Source organism: Artemia sp. Qi Xiang Cuo, chromosome 2 (genome assembly GCF_049724085.1).
Source record: "Artemia sp. Qi Xiang Cuo chromosome 2, ASM4972408v1, whole genome shotgun sequence".
In the NCBI taxonomy this organism is placed as follows: Eukaryota; Metazoa; Arthropoda; class Branchiopoda; order Anostraca; family Artemiidae; genus Artemia; species Artemia sp. Qi Xiang Cuo.
In genome coordinates, this window is record NC_142795.1 from 87658892 (window position 1) to 87674919 (window position 16028).

Below are 16028 nucleotides of genomic sequence, written 5' to 3' on the forward strand. Positions count from 1 at the left end.
ACGGCCCTTGGAATAAGGGTCATAAAGAATGCAAATTGCCAAGTATTGAAAAATAGGTTTTATAGTGGAAAAAGAAGGGCATGTTTGATCGTGGGTATGTAATTAGCTAAAAACTTTAACGGAACGTTTTCTGAGCAAAGAGGATCACGTATATTATTGGAGCAGGGTGGAGGGCTTATGGAATCCCAGGAATTGGCCAAAAGCTTTTGTACCTGAAATATTTAAAGCTTACAACCGTAATTTCTTGGACCAAAAGGAACCTAATTTATAGAAAACAAATGTTTGGGGGCAGGGACCCTACATAAATGGGCATAAAAGGACCAACAAACTTTTTCTTTCTAATTGGCTCGAAACGTGTATCATTAAGTCTTTTGGTCAAGGGAATCCAAATATAGACAGAAAAATAGAAGAACATATTGTTTCTTCGAGAGGGCGGGGGAAGGGGGCGGCTCCTTCTCTGCCCTGCTCTGTTCAGAGTTTCACTCTTTACTCCTTCCCGAGACTTTCCAGTTTCTTTTAAATATAGACCTCAGTTAATTCTTGAGACTACTAGATAGTGATCTATTCCGAATATCAATAACATCAAAAAGACCAGTTTCCTGCTTTCTTAGAATTTTACTAAGTATTTTATCTATCAATCAATTTATTAATACTAAAAAAAAAATTACAAACGTAAGGTTTTTACACGCCCAAGAAGCTCAGCTTGTAAAGGGCAAACAAAACAAAATAAAACACTATTATAAAGCACATAAAAAAACACATACATATACAAAACTGATGGACCATATTACTGAGATCAGCACCGTCGGTAGGGACTGTAATGTCCGATGCCGTCATTTACCTTTTTTTTATCTTTTTTTCTTTATTTAATAGTCGGCACAGCGTTTGTTTGTGACCTTGTGTGTTTATATTACCGAATAGTGAATTGGTCATTACTAGTGTTTAACGCCTACAAAGGGTATAACTGTTCAATCTATTACCAAAGATCCTCAATAGACATTGCTGGTGCAGAGGGTGTCGAATTTACGTTTCAATTGCTGGGTCTATTTTTACAGGGACAAGTAGGAAGCCTGTCGTCCAACCTTGCTGCAATGGGAATTGATCCCATGGCTTTTTATTGCCAAGCCGAACAGCAGTGTACAGGGCTACGACAGGGTGAGCAGAAATATAGTCATATAAAAATCCAAAATTAAAACGAAAAAAAATTACTAGGAACGAACTAATGAGCAAAACGAACAGAAATTAAAATGAAAAACACATAATACATAAGGATAACTGACACTTCTGTGGATGAATCTTAAAATGATCAGAAATTAAAAGCAGTAATAAAGTCAAATTAGGACAAGCAGAAATTACCACAAGCGGTATTAGGGCCAACATTCCACTAAACCCTCTAAAGCAGTGGTTCCCAACAGATCTTGGACTATGCTCCACCTAGGAAAACCCTGATGCCCCCTCGTGACATATAAATTTGGTTATTCAACATTTTATGGAAAGACCTGAAAGAAGCTGGAAAGACCATTAACTTAGTATCTTTGTATGGGGTCATTCTTTAGGCATATTTTATGCAAATGAAATAATAACAACTTTTATGCAATATTTCAAGTCATTGCAATACTATAATGCATCTTTTTTGTTCTTTAAATGCATTTGAATGCGACGTCATTCACATGAACAATATTTTTTTTTTATTATTAAGGCTCTAAAGTATAGTCAGCCGAAGGGTGTACATTTTGAACATGACCCACCAAAATATTGCCATGCCCCATCGGTGGGGTCTGCACCCCCACGTTGGGAATCATGGCTCGAAAGGCTGGCGTGTCATTTGTGCTTTACTTAAAACGAAGTATATTTTTAATAGTTTCTCTTTTATCATAATAGCGTTGAAAAATTAAAATTGCTCAGGCTCGTAGTTTCATTAATCACGTATGTAGTAAAATTTTGTCGTTTCTTTCTACCTTCTAAACACATCTGTTTTAAACTTATAGAAAACAAATTAATAAATCATTTTTTATTTCGTCAATTGAAAATGGTACCTTCAACAAACTTTGGAGATTGTTTTGAAATTACCAATGTTCTGTTAAAAATTTGCGTCTGCATCAATTTTCTTTTTTTTTGTATGAAATAGGATCACAACAAAAAGTTTTGATAAAAATTATCATTTTAAAATTCTGAAATTAGATTTATAGTCACAATTGTGATTATTCTTACAAATAATCTTTTATGGCTTTATTTTTTATTATGACAGCGATTATCTTTTTTCGTTGCTGATGTTTTTGCAAATAAAAACCGAATTACTCACAATACGTACAGTTTTCAGTAGAGATCAAATGACACAGAAGCCTTTTATAAGGTTTTGGATTGGGTTTGTCCCACTCTTAATTGTGGCAGCCCTTATTTTGAAGTCTTGATTAGCCTTGTGATTTCGTTTTGCTGTTGTGCTACTGATGATATCAAGACAAATAAAAAATACTCTGCTAAAGATGCAAATCGTTTTCATTAAAGTGCAAATGATGCTCTGGCTTTGAGAGGTTTTAAGGGGACAGAAGCAACCTCTTATAGTTTTCCGACTCTCCACCACAATGTCACCTGTTCTGCTCTCTGGGGCATATTTTTTGCCAAACTTGGAAGACTCCCGTCGCACTTTACAAACGCTACTTGGTGTACACAATTTTTAAAAGTGGGCAACGCCTCGCTCTTGAAGCTTTTGTCTGCTTAAACAAGCATGTTTTGCCACCTTTATAATTTTATCTTCTGCTGACGAATAAAATTAGGTCGTCATTTATAGATTTCAAATATATGTCTAAATAAAAATCTCCTAAATATTCATCATAATTTACAGTGTTGCAGTGACTTGAGTTGTATATCTTTTCTTTTCAGACACGGCTACTGGATCAGCAATTGTCATCAGTTTGGTGTTACTTGGAAAATTACTTATTGCTGGGTCATTTGCAATCATCTATAACTATACGGCTGAGATGTATCCTACAGTAGTCAGAACAAGTGCTATAGGGGGTGGAGCAATGTGTGCTCGATTGTCTTCAACCCTGACACCTCTGATTTCCTTATTGGTAGGCCAAATTCAATTTCATAGCAAGCAAGGTTAAGTAACTAGTATAAGTAGTATAAAATAAGTAATAATATAAAAATTATAAGTATAATATAAGTAAGTATAGATATAAGCGTAAATAACTAGTAAGAATGACTCCCAACAAATAAAAAGAACTTGTCATCTACCCAATTTTTTTGGATATAGTGCTATCATTTGAGCACTATATCATCTCTCTCTCTCTCTCTCTCTCTCTCTCTCTCTCTCTCTCTCTCTCTCTCTCTCTCTCTCTCTCTCTCTCTCTCTCTCTCTCTCTCTCTCTCTCTTTCTTTCTCTCTCTCTCTCTTTTGTAAGACAGTGTAAACAAAATTAAGTAGAACATGTAAAATTTGATGGTAATAATTTTATGCGGGCAAAAAAAAACTCAAATGGCTCACAAAACTGATGGACTATTAGAATTATCCCTGCGCTATGCCTATCTGCTTTAGTTCTGCTTTGCTTCTCAAGGGACCATCTTTCTTGGCTTTGCTATATTTAACCATGTCTATCAAGTGTTCATTCGCCTCCATCAAGTTGGTTTTAATTCAAAAATTGAATTTATCGTAATTGCATTTAGAAGTTGCTGTCACTGACCTGAAAATTTCCCTTAGTTTCCCTTTCACAAAATAAAAAAAATAACAAAAAAAAGAAAATTTTGCAAAATTCGATTTTAATCTTATTAACAAAAAAAAAAAAGTTTGGAAGAATAAGAAGATAAGTCTGCAAACTAATATTAAAATATTAGAAGTTACAGTGATGACAGTAGTAAAATATGGCTCTGAAGCATGGGTGCTTCGAAAAGCGGATGAAGATTTGCTAGATGTTTTCCAGAGAAATTGCTTAAGGATTGTTCTGGGTACCCGGCTGACTGACCGTATTTCTAACAATAAGCTGTACGAAAAGTTTGGTTCGATAGCGCTCTCTAGGGCTATAATGAAAGAAAGGTTGAGATGGCTAGGGCACGTTGTGTGGATGAAGGATGACAGATTGCCGAAGATTGTTCTTTTCGGCCAACCGTCTAGGGCTAAACGGAAAGCAGGTTGTCCTTGTCTGGGCTGGGAGGATGTCATAAGAAAAATTAAAAAGAAATGGGAACTTCCTGGGAGGGTTTAAAAAGGGAGGCTTTGAATAGATTGGGATGGAGGAGGAGCGTGCGTAGCTGTGTTGACCTCAGGCGGCATGGTGCTCCGGTGAATTGTTATTAGTAGTAGTAGTAATCTTCTTAAGCTTGATTTTTTAGAGACTAAACTTCATAAACATGTTTTTAATATTACATGTTAAGTGTCCTAACAGTTGCACATTGTTTTTTTGTCGGGAATTGGGGTGTAAGAAATTTAAAAATGATTCGATAGTCCTTTAGAGGCGCAGTGGGTTTGATCTCAGCTTGTTAATACGGATCCCAGAGCTTGAACTCACCTGTAGCAGCACACTTTAGGGATAAATTTTGATTTCGGTGATGAGACTATACTATAGCGTCTGTTAACGAAGTTTGTGGTAGCGAAATGCAAGCAAGGAGCAACACGGCTCAACAGTAACCGAAATTCCAAAAAACTGGATTTTGATATCAATAGTTTCAAAAGAATCGGATTATTATGCTGATTCTAAACATGTAAGATTCATTAAGTTTAATTTGACCCATCAAAGGTTACGAGCCTATAACCTTTCTTCAAGTATGGGGAATTTAGATTGTTTTGCCAAAAGAAAGATCATGGGTGCGGGTCTTTTTTGTTGTTTTTTCCCCAGAGGTGATCGTATCGAACTAATAGTTCTAGAAAATTTGGAGAGGGCTCATTCAAACAGAAATTAAAGGTTAGAGTACCCTTTTAAAGTGATCAAAAATATTTTAGGGTAGTTAGTCCACCTCTCATGCCCTTTTCTTGCCAAAGTCGTTTGATCAAAATTTTGAGATAGCCATATTGCTCAGTATAGTTGGAAGGTCCATTGACTATGCCTTTAGAGATAACATGACCCCCCACAGCCCGTGGGAGGTTGTTTGATTAGAATAATAAGAAGCTGTTTACAAAATTACTAAAAAGCTTTAGCTTTAAGAGCGAGGTATTAAGGAGGGGGCAGCCCCTCTCATATATGCAATAATTTCTATTCATTTTAAGATTTGATGTTGCTGCTTACTTTCAGTTGAAAAAACTTGTTTCTTTTTATTTGATTCAAACAAGAAGATTCTATTATTTGGGTTGCATTAGAGTCGATTTTAATATTGTAAGTGAGTAGAATCTATGATATGTAAATTTTAGATGACAGTAGGCATTTCTCATGATTAGGCAATCAATATTTTAAACTCCGTGAAAATGCTTTGGAAAATAGAACACAGATAGCAGCGTCGTATTTAGACAGACAAGAGGTATATTTGTAACGCTATCTTGCCTACTCAATAAACTCCCCACAGAACGTGATTTGTTCAGGTGGTTGTTTACTCCAATGCGTTATTAACAGTAGTTGAGGTAGATCGTTCAAATGTAGTTTTCTGATCTTCAGTTTGTAACTTTATTTAGGATTCATTTGATCCTAAGCTGCCATCTTTCTTATTTGGAACAGCTGCACTAATTTCTAGATTTTTGACACTATTCTTGCCTGAAACCTTAAATAAGCCAATGCCACAATTTTTTTTCTAGGATTCATTTGATCCTAAGCTGCCATCTGTTATATTTGGAACAGTTGCCCTGCTTTCTGGATTTTTGACACTATTCTTGCCAGAAACTTTAAATAAGCCGATGCCACAGACTATGGAAGAAGGGGAAGAATATGGACGCGGAGACACTGCATTTTCATTAGGAAAGAATAGATCGAAAGCCACCACTCCATCAGAAGACCCCTAATATGCCCCCTTAGACTAAGCCTTGTTTATATTTCACGTAGAAAATAGTGCTGATTGTATCAATTGTTCCTATTTAAACGTAGTTAAGATTATTTGCGAATCATGACAATTCTATATTCATGTCTGTCACTCATGGGAATTTTAATGTACTTAGATCTAAATTATCCTCAAAATAAAAATTATAATAATTAAGGCTATATCCAGATAGAAAAGGTGGAAGGTTTAAAAAAGCCTCCTACTTAAAAAAAAACTATTAAAGAATAATTAAGCAAGAATAAGACTCACGCACTAGTTTAGTTTAGAGCAATTTAATCAACAATTTTTTTTTCTGAATTCTAATAAACTTTTGCTTTTTTATATATCAATATAGACAACCCATAAAATTTTGTAAATTTGTTTTTCTTCTTTCAAATCAATAATTATATGTGATAAGATGGTGAAGCGGAATTTAAATTATTAAAAAGAATATTATCTGCCGTCATTTGTCATTTCTTAGTGCTAGCTGAATATAATGGTAAATATTATGTATGGTAAAAATGTTAACGGTAAATACATGATAATAGTAAATAGAATATAATAGTAAATATATAATGTAATAGAATAAAGAATAATAAAGTGTAATATAAAATATAATATAATAGTAAATGTAATATGAAATATAACATAATAGTAAAGTAAATGATAACAGAGAGGGGAGAAAATTCTCTTTCAAGAGAGGTGAAAAATAAACCCTTGGTCGCATACACCATACCCCTCCCCTGAGAAATAAAAAATTTTACGGATTTCTTCTTCTCATGGGTTTGTTTATACAATAATGCAATTTTTGTGCTCTTAGACTTGTATCTCCTCCAGGGTTGCCAACTTTTTAGTCCATGAATGTGTCCCCTGAGCATCCAAAAATGTGTCATTCTTAGATAATATGTATCCATCTTGAAATCTCAAAAACTAAAGATTTCTTTTACCAGTTGTATTTTTGGCCAAAGATGCTTTGTAAGCATCTTTCAAAGCGGCCAGTTAACATCAAACAGAAAGAAAAAAAATATGTAAAACATTCATACAAAATGACTTAGTGTGAAAGTACGAAACTCAGATAAACATGTAAATCCCTTACTTTTTTGAAAATTCCTTTATTTACGATATCTCGGGCAAAACCTCAATACTCAAAAAAAAAAGAATACCGTGAAAAAGCACTACTTTGGGGATAAGTGACATTTTTTTTGCCTAAATATATATCCGGTTGGGAAATTTTTCGTTCTATGTCATAAACTACAAAATACGTCCCTACTTTGCCCATTTTATGTCCCAAATTTCTACAGTGTGTCACCTTTTTACTCTTTTTTGTCATTGGGCGGGGGAGGTGGCAATGTGACAAGGGCGCCAATAATTGCCTAAATGGACAAGCTTATTTTTAAAAAAGGTAAGAAAGAGAAAAACAAACAAATGAAAGTGCCAGAAAATCTTGGGGGAACGGGTCCCCTGGATCCCGCCCTTGTTTAATGTTACTGTTATCCAGATAATAGGTTTAAGAATTGGCATTGAGCTTGACGAAATTCAAAAACATTAATACAGAACACTTTCAAACTCTCTATTCAACATTATTATTCTTGTAATTAATGGAATGACCTTGTAGGAGAAAAATGACAACATCTTCTGTTTTTTTTTTTTTTATAATGAAGACATAGACACTTGTACATCTTATTAAATGCAAATTTTATTTCAAATAGCTGCTTCTAATAACCAGTTTTTTGTTGAGATATTTACTGCAGTTCATTGAGTTGAAAGTATTTTTTGTTTCAAGTCAGCTCTAGCAGGTTTTAAATGGATGTTAGAGCTGACAGATGAGCTCTAATAGTTTATTCTAATTATAAATATAGCTAGGGCGATATTTGCTCTATTAGAAGAAATTATGCAGTAACAGTATTAAAAACAAATCCTCCGTCACAACGTAAACGTATAGGAAAATCCCGTATAATTAACTTTTATGAATACCATGAATACACAGCAGATAAAACAAGACGAAAGTAGTGCTTCTATAATTTCTTTGAAACGCAGTTTTTAAAAATTTACGTTTAGAATTAAATTTTTTCCTGGCATGAGGCCAATGTAATGAATTAAGAAAATTGCTTTTACTATTGGACGGAAGCCAATTATAAACTGCTCACTAATAGAACTGCTGAAAAATAATTAATTGAAATTAAAATTCCAATGCTCTATTGTTTTTCCGAAAAGAAAGATTAATCCTGTATAAACACAGAAGAAATCAAAGACTCGGAATGAATTTTCGCAAAGAAATGAGGTGGTTTTTATCACAAAGTGGCATTTAGATGGCATTAGATGACAGACATTAGATGACGGAGATGGCATTAGATGACCATGACGGACAGGCAATATTATAATGGTGAAGTTTGAGATATTTTGTGATATAGATGGTTTTACATGTTATAGTAGGTTACAGTTTCTCCAATTTTGTTACTGTTTTAGATTTAAATTTTTTTACTATAACATATATATTTTATTTATACAGGGTAAAGATATAACGTTATATGCTATATTCTGCTTGAATGATAACCGACGCTCGTAAGCCAAAGAAAAATGTAAAGGTATAGATGATGATAAGTCATAAGAATAAGGAGAGAAGAAATTACAAACTTCAAACTATATTTTTCTTCATTTTAAGTTTTGCACATAGCAGGCTATGTTGTTTAGTAGTGATATGTTCTTTTGCAGAAAGCAACAACTACGCTAGAAATGAACAGTCAGCACTCGTCTTTGGATAATTCAAATAATTATTTTGAAAATCTGAAAGTCACAACAGAAGAAGGACAGAAACAGCTAGAAATAGCAATTAGTGGACGATAAAGAAAAGACAAAAAATCTCTAGTAGCTTTTAAGGGATATTAAATTAAGGGATATTAAATGGATTAAGCATTCCTTTTAAGTTCAAACTTGATACCATACAGTAAATTATGTTAATTTATACATAAAAATGGGAAAAATGCAGCAAAACTTAAGGGGGGGGGGGGAGTGGTTAAGCACCGAATGAAGTCATTTATCATTGTGATTTTTGAAGATTTTTGACTCTATCATAGATACTTTGCTTGAATACTACTAATTCTACGTTTTTCACAATTAGCCCCTGCTTGCTGCCATAAAATCGGTGGCCTCCAAATTGGAGAGCCAAGCTGAATCTCACAACCTATCAATATATTTCAAAGACTCTCTAATGATGCGCACCACATCAACGCATCATATGAAGCTCTTGAATCGGGGCATCCGTGCGTTCGCCCTTCTTCCTGAACTGTATCTAGAGCATCCGCCCGGGAGGATAGTCTTAGTGTTCACCCTTCTCCCCAGACCTTGTGGCACGCAAAAATCATCTACAGTAACTTCAATTTCTTATTTGGGACCAACTTACTGTACCTGTTACTGTTACTGTACCAACTTACTGTAAGACCTGATACTGTACATCGATCTAAAAAGATCAAAAAATATAGTTTTTTGTTTTAAAATACATACTCTAGCTGTGACGATTAAATCCAACTTTTCTTTTTCTAAAATTAATTTGAAAAACGTTTTCTACAAAATAAGTTTTTCAAAGAAAAGTAAAGAACTCCATTAAATCAAAAATGAGCAGAATGAATCATAGAAAATTATGTTCGGGCCACGTGTTACGGATATACATAGCCGGGAAAGGATTTTGCTAGTGTTTTTAATAATGGATTAAATAAAAAAAAAACAAGTTTTTTTAAATGAAAGTAAGGAGCGACATTAAAACTTAAAACGAACAGAAATTATTCCGTATATGAAAGGGGCTGTCCCCTCCTCAACGCTTCGCTTTTTACGCTAAAGTTTTTCATTGTTTAAAAAAAAATAGATTTGTGAGAAGGAGTCAAACTTTAGCGTAAAGAGCGAGGCGTTGAAGAGGGAACAGCCCCTTTCATATACAGAATAAATTCTGTTCGTTTTAAGTTTTAATGTTGCTCCTTTCTTGCAGTTAAAAAAAATTGTTTTTTTTATTTAATTTTTGAAATTTTCTTAATTAATGCAGGATTTGATTTTGGCTCACAGTACATGAATAATTAAAACAAAATTTGAATATTAATTTAATTTTATTTGGTTAAATGGTTTTCTCGAAACTTGTTTAATTTTATTTACGAACGTTTTTAGTTGTAATAAATATACGTAACTTACGAATTAACTTACGTAACGAACTTCTATATTTATATATTTTTAATGCGTATATTACAGGGTTCGCCCTCTAGTCAATACCTTGCTCTTTAAGCAAAAGCTCGAATTTTGTTCCAATTCTTTAAAAATGACCGCTTAATCACAAAGGCCGTTAATTAGAATAATAGCTTTTATGAAAGTACCAAAAAATCTTTGGCTTAAAGAGCGAGGTATTGACTAGGGGGTGAACCCAATCATACATGTAATATTTTCTGTTCGTTTAAAGTTTTGATGTTGCTGATGTTGCAGTTGATAAACTTGTTTTTTTATATTTAATTTCTGATCTTTTTCTAAATAATGCTGGGAAGTCCGGCGTCCCCTTCATAGCAATATCCCTTCCACCATGAAAACTTCCCTCATGGAAAGATCCTCCCATATAAACCCCGACCCCCTCCCCCCCCCCCTACCAGGAAAAATCTCCCCTGAAAACGTCTGTATACTTCCCAATAACCAATACTACATGTTAACATTGGGTAAAGTTCATAACTTTCAGCCCTCCCCCTGGGAACTTCGTAGGATTAAGTCATCCTAAAAGACATACTTATAATATTTTCGAATATACTGAACAAAATGGTTATCTCAAAATTTTGATCGGGTGACTTTGGGAAAAAAATGAGCGTGGGAGGGGGCCTAATTGTCCTCCATTGTTTTTGGTCACTTAAAAAGGGCACTAAAACTTTTAATTTCCGTTCCAATGAGCCCTCCCACGATATTCTAGGACCACTGGGTCGATACGATCACCCCTGAAAAAAAAATAAATAAAAAAAAAAAAAAACACGCACCCGTGATCTTCTGGCAAAAAATGCAAAATTCCACATTTTTGTAGATAGGAGCTTGAAACCTCTAAAGTAGGGTTCTCTGATATGCGGAATATGATGGTGAGATTTTTATTAAGGTTCTATAACTTCTAGGGGGTCTTTCCCCCTTTTTTCGAAAATCCGATCAAAATTTTGAGATAGCCATTTTGTTCAGCATGGTCGAAAATATGATAACTATGTATTTAAGGATGACTTAAGTCCCCTCGGGGGGAGGGCTGAAAGTTATGAGCTCTACTCAATGTTAACATATGGTATTGGTTATTGGGAAGTATAAAGACGTTTTCAGGGGGGATTTTTTCTGGTAGTGGGGGAGGGGATTGGGTTGTGGGTTATGTGGGAGGATCTTTTCATGAAGGAACTTTCATGGGGGAAGGGACATTGCTATGAAGGGGGGCCCAGATTTCCCAGCATTCTTTAAAAAAAAGACCAGAAATTAAATAAAAGAAAATAAGTTTTTCAACTGAAAGTAAGGAGCAACATCACAACTTAAAACGAAGAGAAAAAATTACGTATATGATTGGGTTCACCCCCTAATCAATACCTCCCTCTTTAAGCCAAAGATGTTTTAGTACTTTCATAAGAGCTATGTATTTATTCTAATTAACGGCCTTTGTGATTAAGGGTCATTTTTAAAGAAAAAAATTTGAAATTTAGCTTAAAGAGCAAGGTATTGACTAGGGGGCGAATTCCCTAATATGCGTATTAAGAATATATGAATATAGAGGTTCGTTACGTAAGTTAATTCGTAAGTTACGTATATTTATTGCTAATTAAAACGTTCGTAAATAAAATTAAACAAGTTTCGAGAAATCCATTTAACCTAATAAAAGTAAAATTAATATGAAATTTTTGTTGTAATTATTCATGTACAGTGAGCCAAAATCAAAACCTGGATTAATTCAAAAACGTTCAAAAATTAAAAAAAAAAGACAAGTTTTTTTAACTCAAAGCAAGGAGCAACATTAAAACCTAAAACGAACAGAAATTATTCCGTATATGAAAGGGGCTGTCCCCTCCTCAACGCCTCGCTCTTTACGTTAAATTTTGACTTTCTCACAACTCTATTTTTTAAACAATAAAAAATTTAGCGTAACGAGCAAGGCGTTGAGGAGGGGACAGCCCCTTTCATATACGGAATAATTTCTGTATTGGTATTTCTGTATAGTATTGGTTTTCGTTTATTGGAAAGCCATTTAGCACAAGAAAAGTAAAATTAATATGCAAATTTTTTTTTACTTATTCATTGACGGTAAGCCAAAATAAAAGCTGCATTAATTCAAAAACGTTGAGAAATTAAATAAAAAAAAAACAAGTTTTTTTTAACTGAAAGTAAGAAGTGACATTAAAACTAAAACGAATATAAATTATTCTTCACATGCAAGGGAATGTATCCTTCTCAACGCATCGCACTTTAAGCTAAGGTTTTTTTTTGTTTTAAAAAATAAAGTTGTGAGACAGTGTCAAATTTTAGCGTAAAGAGAGTGGGGTTGAGGAGGGGACACCCCCTTTCATATACGAAATAATTTCTGTTCGTTTTAAGTTTCAATGTCGCTCCTTACTTTCAGTTAAAAAAGCTTATTTTTTTTTTTATTTAATATCAATAAGGACTGGATTTCTAAAAACCAGTTTGGATTTGTTAAAGTTAAATCAACAGTAGATGCTCTGGATAAACTAGTCATAACAGTGGAAGAAAATAAGTTGAAGAAATTTACACTTTGCCTTCTCTTTGATATCAAAGGTGCCTTCGACAATGCATGGCACCCTGGGATTAAAAAAAAAAGTTATTAGAATTAGGTTGCCCCACTCCTCTTGTTATGTTGATTAAAAGTTATCTATCAGATCGATCAGTTTCTTATGGTGATAAAGCTGATAATACAACTCGTGTCCTTCAAAAACCGTGCCCACAAGGAGGCATACTCTCTCCGTTCTTATGGTCTATTATTGTGGACGATTTGCTACGTTCAGAGCTACTGACAGGCGGTACAATACAAGCGTATGCTGATGATGTCTGTATAACAATGTCTTCTAAAGATGTGAATTTCCTAGATCATACAGCAAAAAAGATATTTACACCATTAGAAAAATGAGCAGATGAAAAGAACAGGGAAATTCCACAGACTAATCTTCGGTTTTTAAGCTATAAAATACCAATAAGTGATAAAGTAAGATACTTGGGCTTAATTCTGGATAGAAAATTACTTTGGAATGATCATGTTGAAAGTAAAGTAAAAGTCGCCAGACAGTATTCAATAAAATTGTTATGTGCCGCCAGAACCACTTGGGGTCTTAAACCATTTGCCCAAAGAAAGTTATATAAAGCTGGTATTGAATCCACCATTTTATATGCAATACCCGTATGGCTGTCAGCGCTGAACAAAAGGAAAATTGTAAAAAAAGTTAGTTTCTGTCCAAAGAATTTCTATGGTTTTAATTTCTAAAGCCTTTTTATCCGCTAAAACTGAGACAAGACGTTACAACAGACTGAGGCGCAGGGTTGCCACCACGGTCAGTTTCTAAAGGGCTAAAATTACCCAAATAATGCGTGCTTTACAATCATTTTCGATGCTACAGTTAAAGTTATTTTCGCGCGTGTCTTGGCTTGCGCCGAGACTCAGGCATGGTCCGTTTAAGTGTACTTCCATTAGTTTTAGGTCTAGTTTTTCACCTGGTTATTTCAAACTCAGCGCCAATCTTTCGAAACGAACACGGCAAAAAGGCGGTTAAGATTATGTCAACTTTATGCCAATATTTTACAAAAAAATACGGGAAAAAGGCGCTCTTCATTTTTTGTTTATTCAACTGTCTTTTTTCAGGATCTTCATTATTTCGTCCTAGACAAAAAGAAAAAATTGCAGCAAAAAATGCTACAAATTGTAGCACGAAAGTATTACTATTTGGTCATTAAATGTAACACGTACCATGATAAAATAGTGATGATAAAATGTAACATGATAAAATAGTGCTAAAATTGCACTTTCGTGCTACAGGTGGCAACCCTGCTGTGGTGCTCCGAAAAGTGGATGAAGATTTGCTAGATGTCTTCCAGAGAAATTGCTTACGGATTATTCTGGGTACCCGGCTGACTGACCGTATTTCAAACTTTAGGCTGTACGAAAAATGTGGTTCACCGCTTTCTAGGGCTATAGTGAAAGAAAGGTTGAGATGGCTAGGGCACGTTGTGCGGATGAAGGATGGCAGATTGCCGAGCATTGTCCTTTTCGGCCAACCGTCTAGGGCTAAACGGAAAGCAGGTTGTCCTTGTCTGGGATGGGAGGACGTCATAAAGAAAGATTTAAAGGAAATGAGAACTTCCTGGGAGGGTGTAAAAAGGGAGGCTTTGAATAGATTGGGATGGAGGAGGGGCGTTTGGTAGCTGTGTTTGGCTCAGGCGGAAGTAGAGGGGGGGGGGTGCTACAGTAGAACCCTATCATGAGGTCCCATGTGGCACCCCTGCTGCCACCTACAACTTTTTTTGCACCCCAAATAAGGGCATAGCCTCCCTAGAGAGAAAGATTGCGTAATCGGTCAATGACCTCTTTTTCCAAGGTCGATTTATTTGATATTTCTATGTGTAATAACTCCGGGGCGAAGGTTGCACATGGGCATTGAATTCTAACGGGAACAATGTTATTGATCTAGGACTCGAAGGGGAAGTGAATTTCCGAGAACTTGATTGCGTAATCGATCGCGAATGTCATGGTGTCCAGAAATAGTATTTGTTGTTATTGCTCTAGGCAATGTTATGAGTTTCCCGGAATTTGGAACACCTGTGCTGTCGACCTCAATTCACCTATCGTGAATCAATAATTCCCCTTAGAAACAACAAATTAATTTTCCCTTTCTTGACAGATCAATCAATCAATGACATCATCTGGCAGACTTTAAAAATTTCCGCATAGAAACATTTCTCCAGGAATAGATCCAAGTCATTAATGTCTTTGCCTCGGGAACAACTCTTATGGTCGAACTCCAAAGGATATTAATAACCAACGGCCATGGAAACAATTAGGCAAGACACATCTTAGCGATGAATTGTTTTAGCGCGCGAGAAGGTTTCATATTAATTTGAAATGTGTTAGCACAGAGATGCCAATAACAAAGGAACACGCTGAATTTACGTTTAGTGATTATTTGGGCGAAACCGTTTTAGACAGGTTATGGAACTATTTCGGAGAAACAGATAGAGACATTTTAAAAGAAAATTTTGAAGAGATTTTGGAAGAGGTTTTGAGTGTGGTCGTTATAATACACAAGTTTCATTTGAACAGTGTTGTGAGGTCCTCTAACCCAACCCCAAAGGGTTCCAATCCTCCTACCCCAACCCCGAAGGAAGCCCCCGGTCCTCAAAGGCCCACCAAGCTCCCAAAGGCCCTCCACCGGTCCCCAAATGTCCCCCAGGCCCCCAAATGCCCTCCCGGGCCCCCCAGGCCCCCCAAGCACCCAAAGGGCCCCCGGCGCCCCCAAAGGCCCACCCAGACCCCCAACGGCCATCCCCCGGCCCCCCCAAAGGCCCATAGCGCTCCCAAAGGACCAACGGGGTCCCAAAGGCCCTCCACCGGTCCCCAACTGCCCCCAAGGCCCTCCCCTGGTCCGCGAAGGTCCTCCGGGCGCCCAAAGGCCCAACGGGGTCCCAAAGGCCCTACCTTGCCCCCAAGGGCCCCCCGGCCCCCAAAAGCCCGCCCGGTGCCCCAAAGGCCCCCCCCGACCCCCAATGACCCTCCCCGGGCCCCCCCCCCAAAGGCCCATCGAGCTCCAAAGGACCAATGGGGTCCCAAAGGCCCTCCACCGGTCCCCAAATGTCCCCAGGCCCCCAAAGACCCTCCCTGTGCCCAAAGGCCCTCCCTGTGTCCCAAAAGCCCTCCCCCGGCCCGTAAAGGCCCCCCCTGACCCCCAACGGCCAACCCCGGGCCCCCCACAGGCCCATCGAGCTCCCAAAAGACCAGCAGGGTCCCAAAGGCCCTCCACCGGTCCCCAAATGCCCCCAAGCTCCCAACTGGCCCCCGGACCCCCAAAGGCCCTCCCCCGCCCCCCAAAGGTCCACCAGGCTCCCAAAGGACCAATC

General features: G+C 36.6%; 1 protein-coding gene across 5 annotated transcripts in view; it reads left to right on the forward strand.

Moving 5' to 3' along the window:
- The window catches only part of LOC148955750 (organic cation transporter protein-like), a 147152-nt gene extending 138639 nt beyond the window's left edge, over positions 1–8513 (forward strand). For 4 of the 5 annotated variants that reach the window (XM_089104074.1, XM_089104057.1, XM_089104066.1 and 1 more), the window contains exons 10-11: positions 2881–3071; positions 5719–8512. In XM_089104074.1, coding sequence (XP_088960200.1) covers positions 2881–3071; positions 5719–5922 — 395 coding nt within the window. In that variant the 3' untranslated portion in view covers positions 5923–8512. Of the gene's footprint in view, positions 1–2880; positions 3072–5718 lie in introns of all 5 variants that reach the window. The other variant, XM_089104048.1, reaches the window with a different exon arrangement.
- The last annotated feature ends 7515 nt before the right edge of the window (positions 8514–16028 follow it).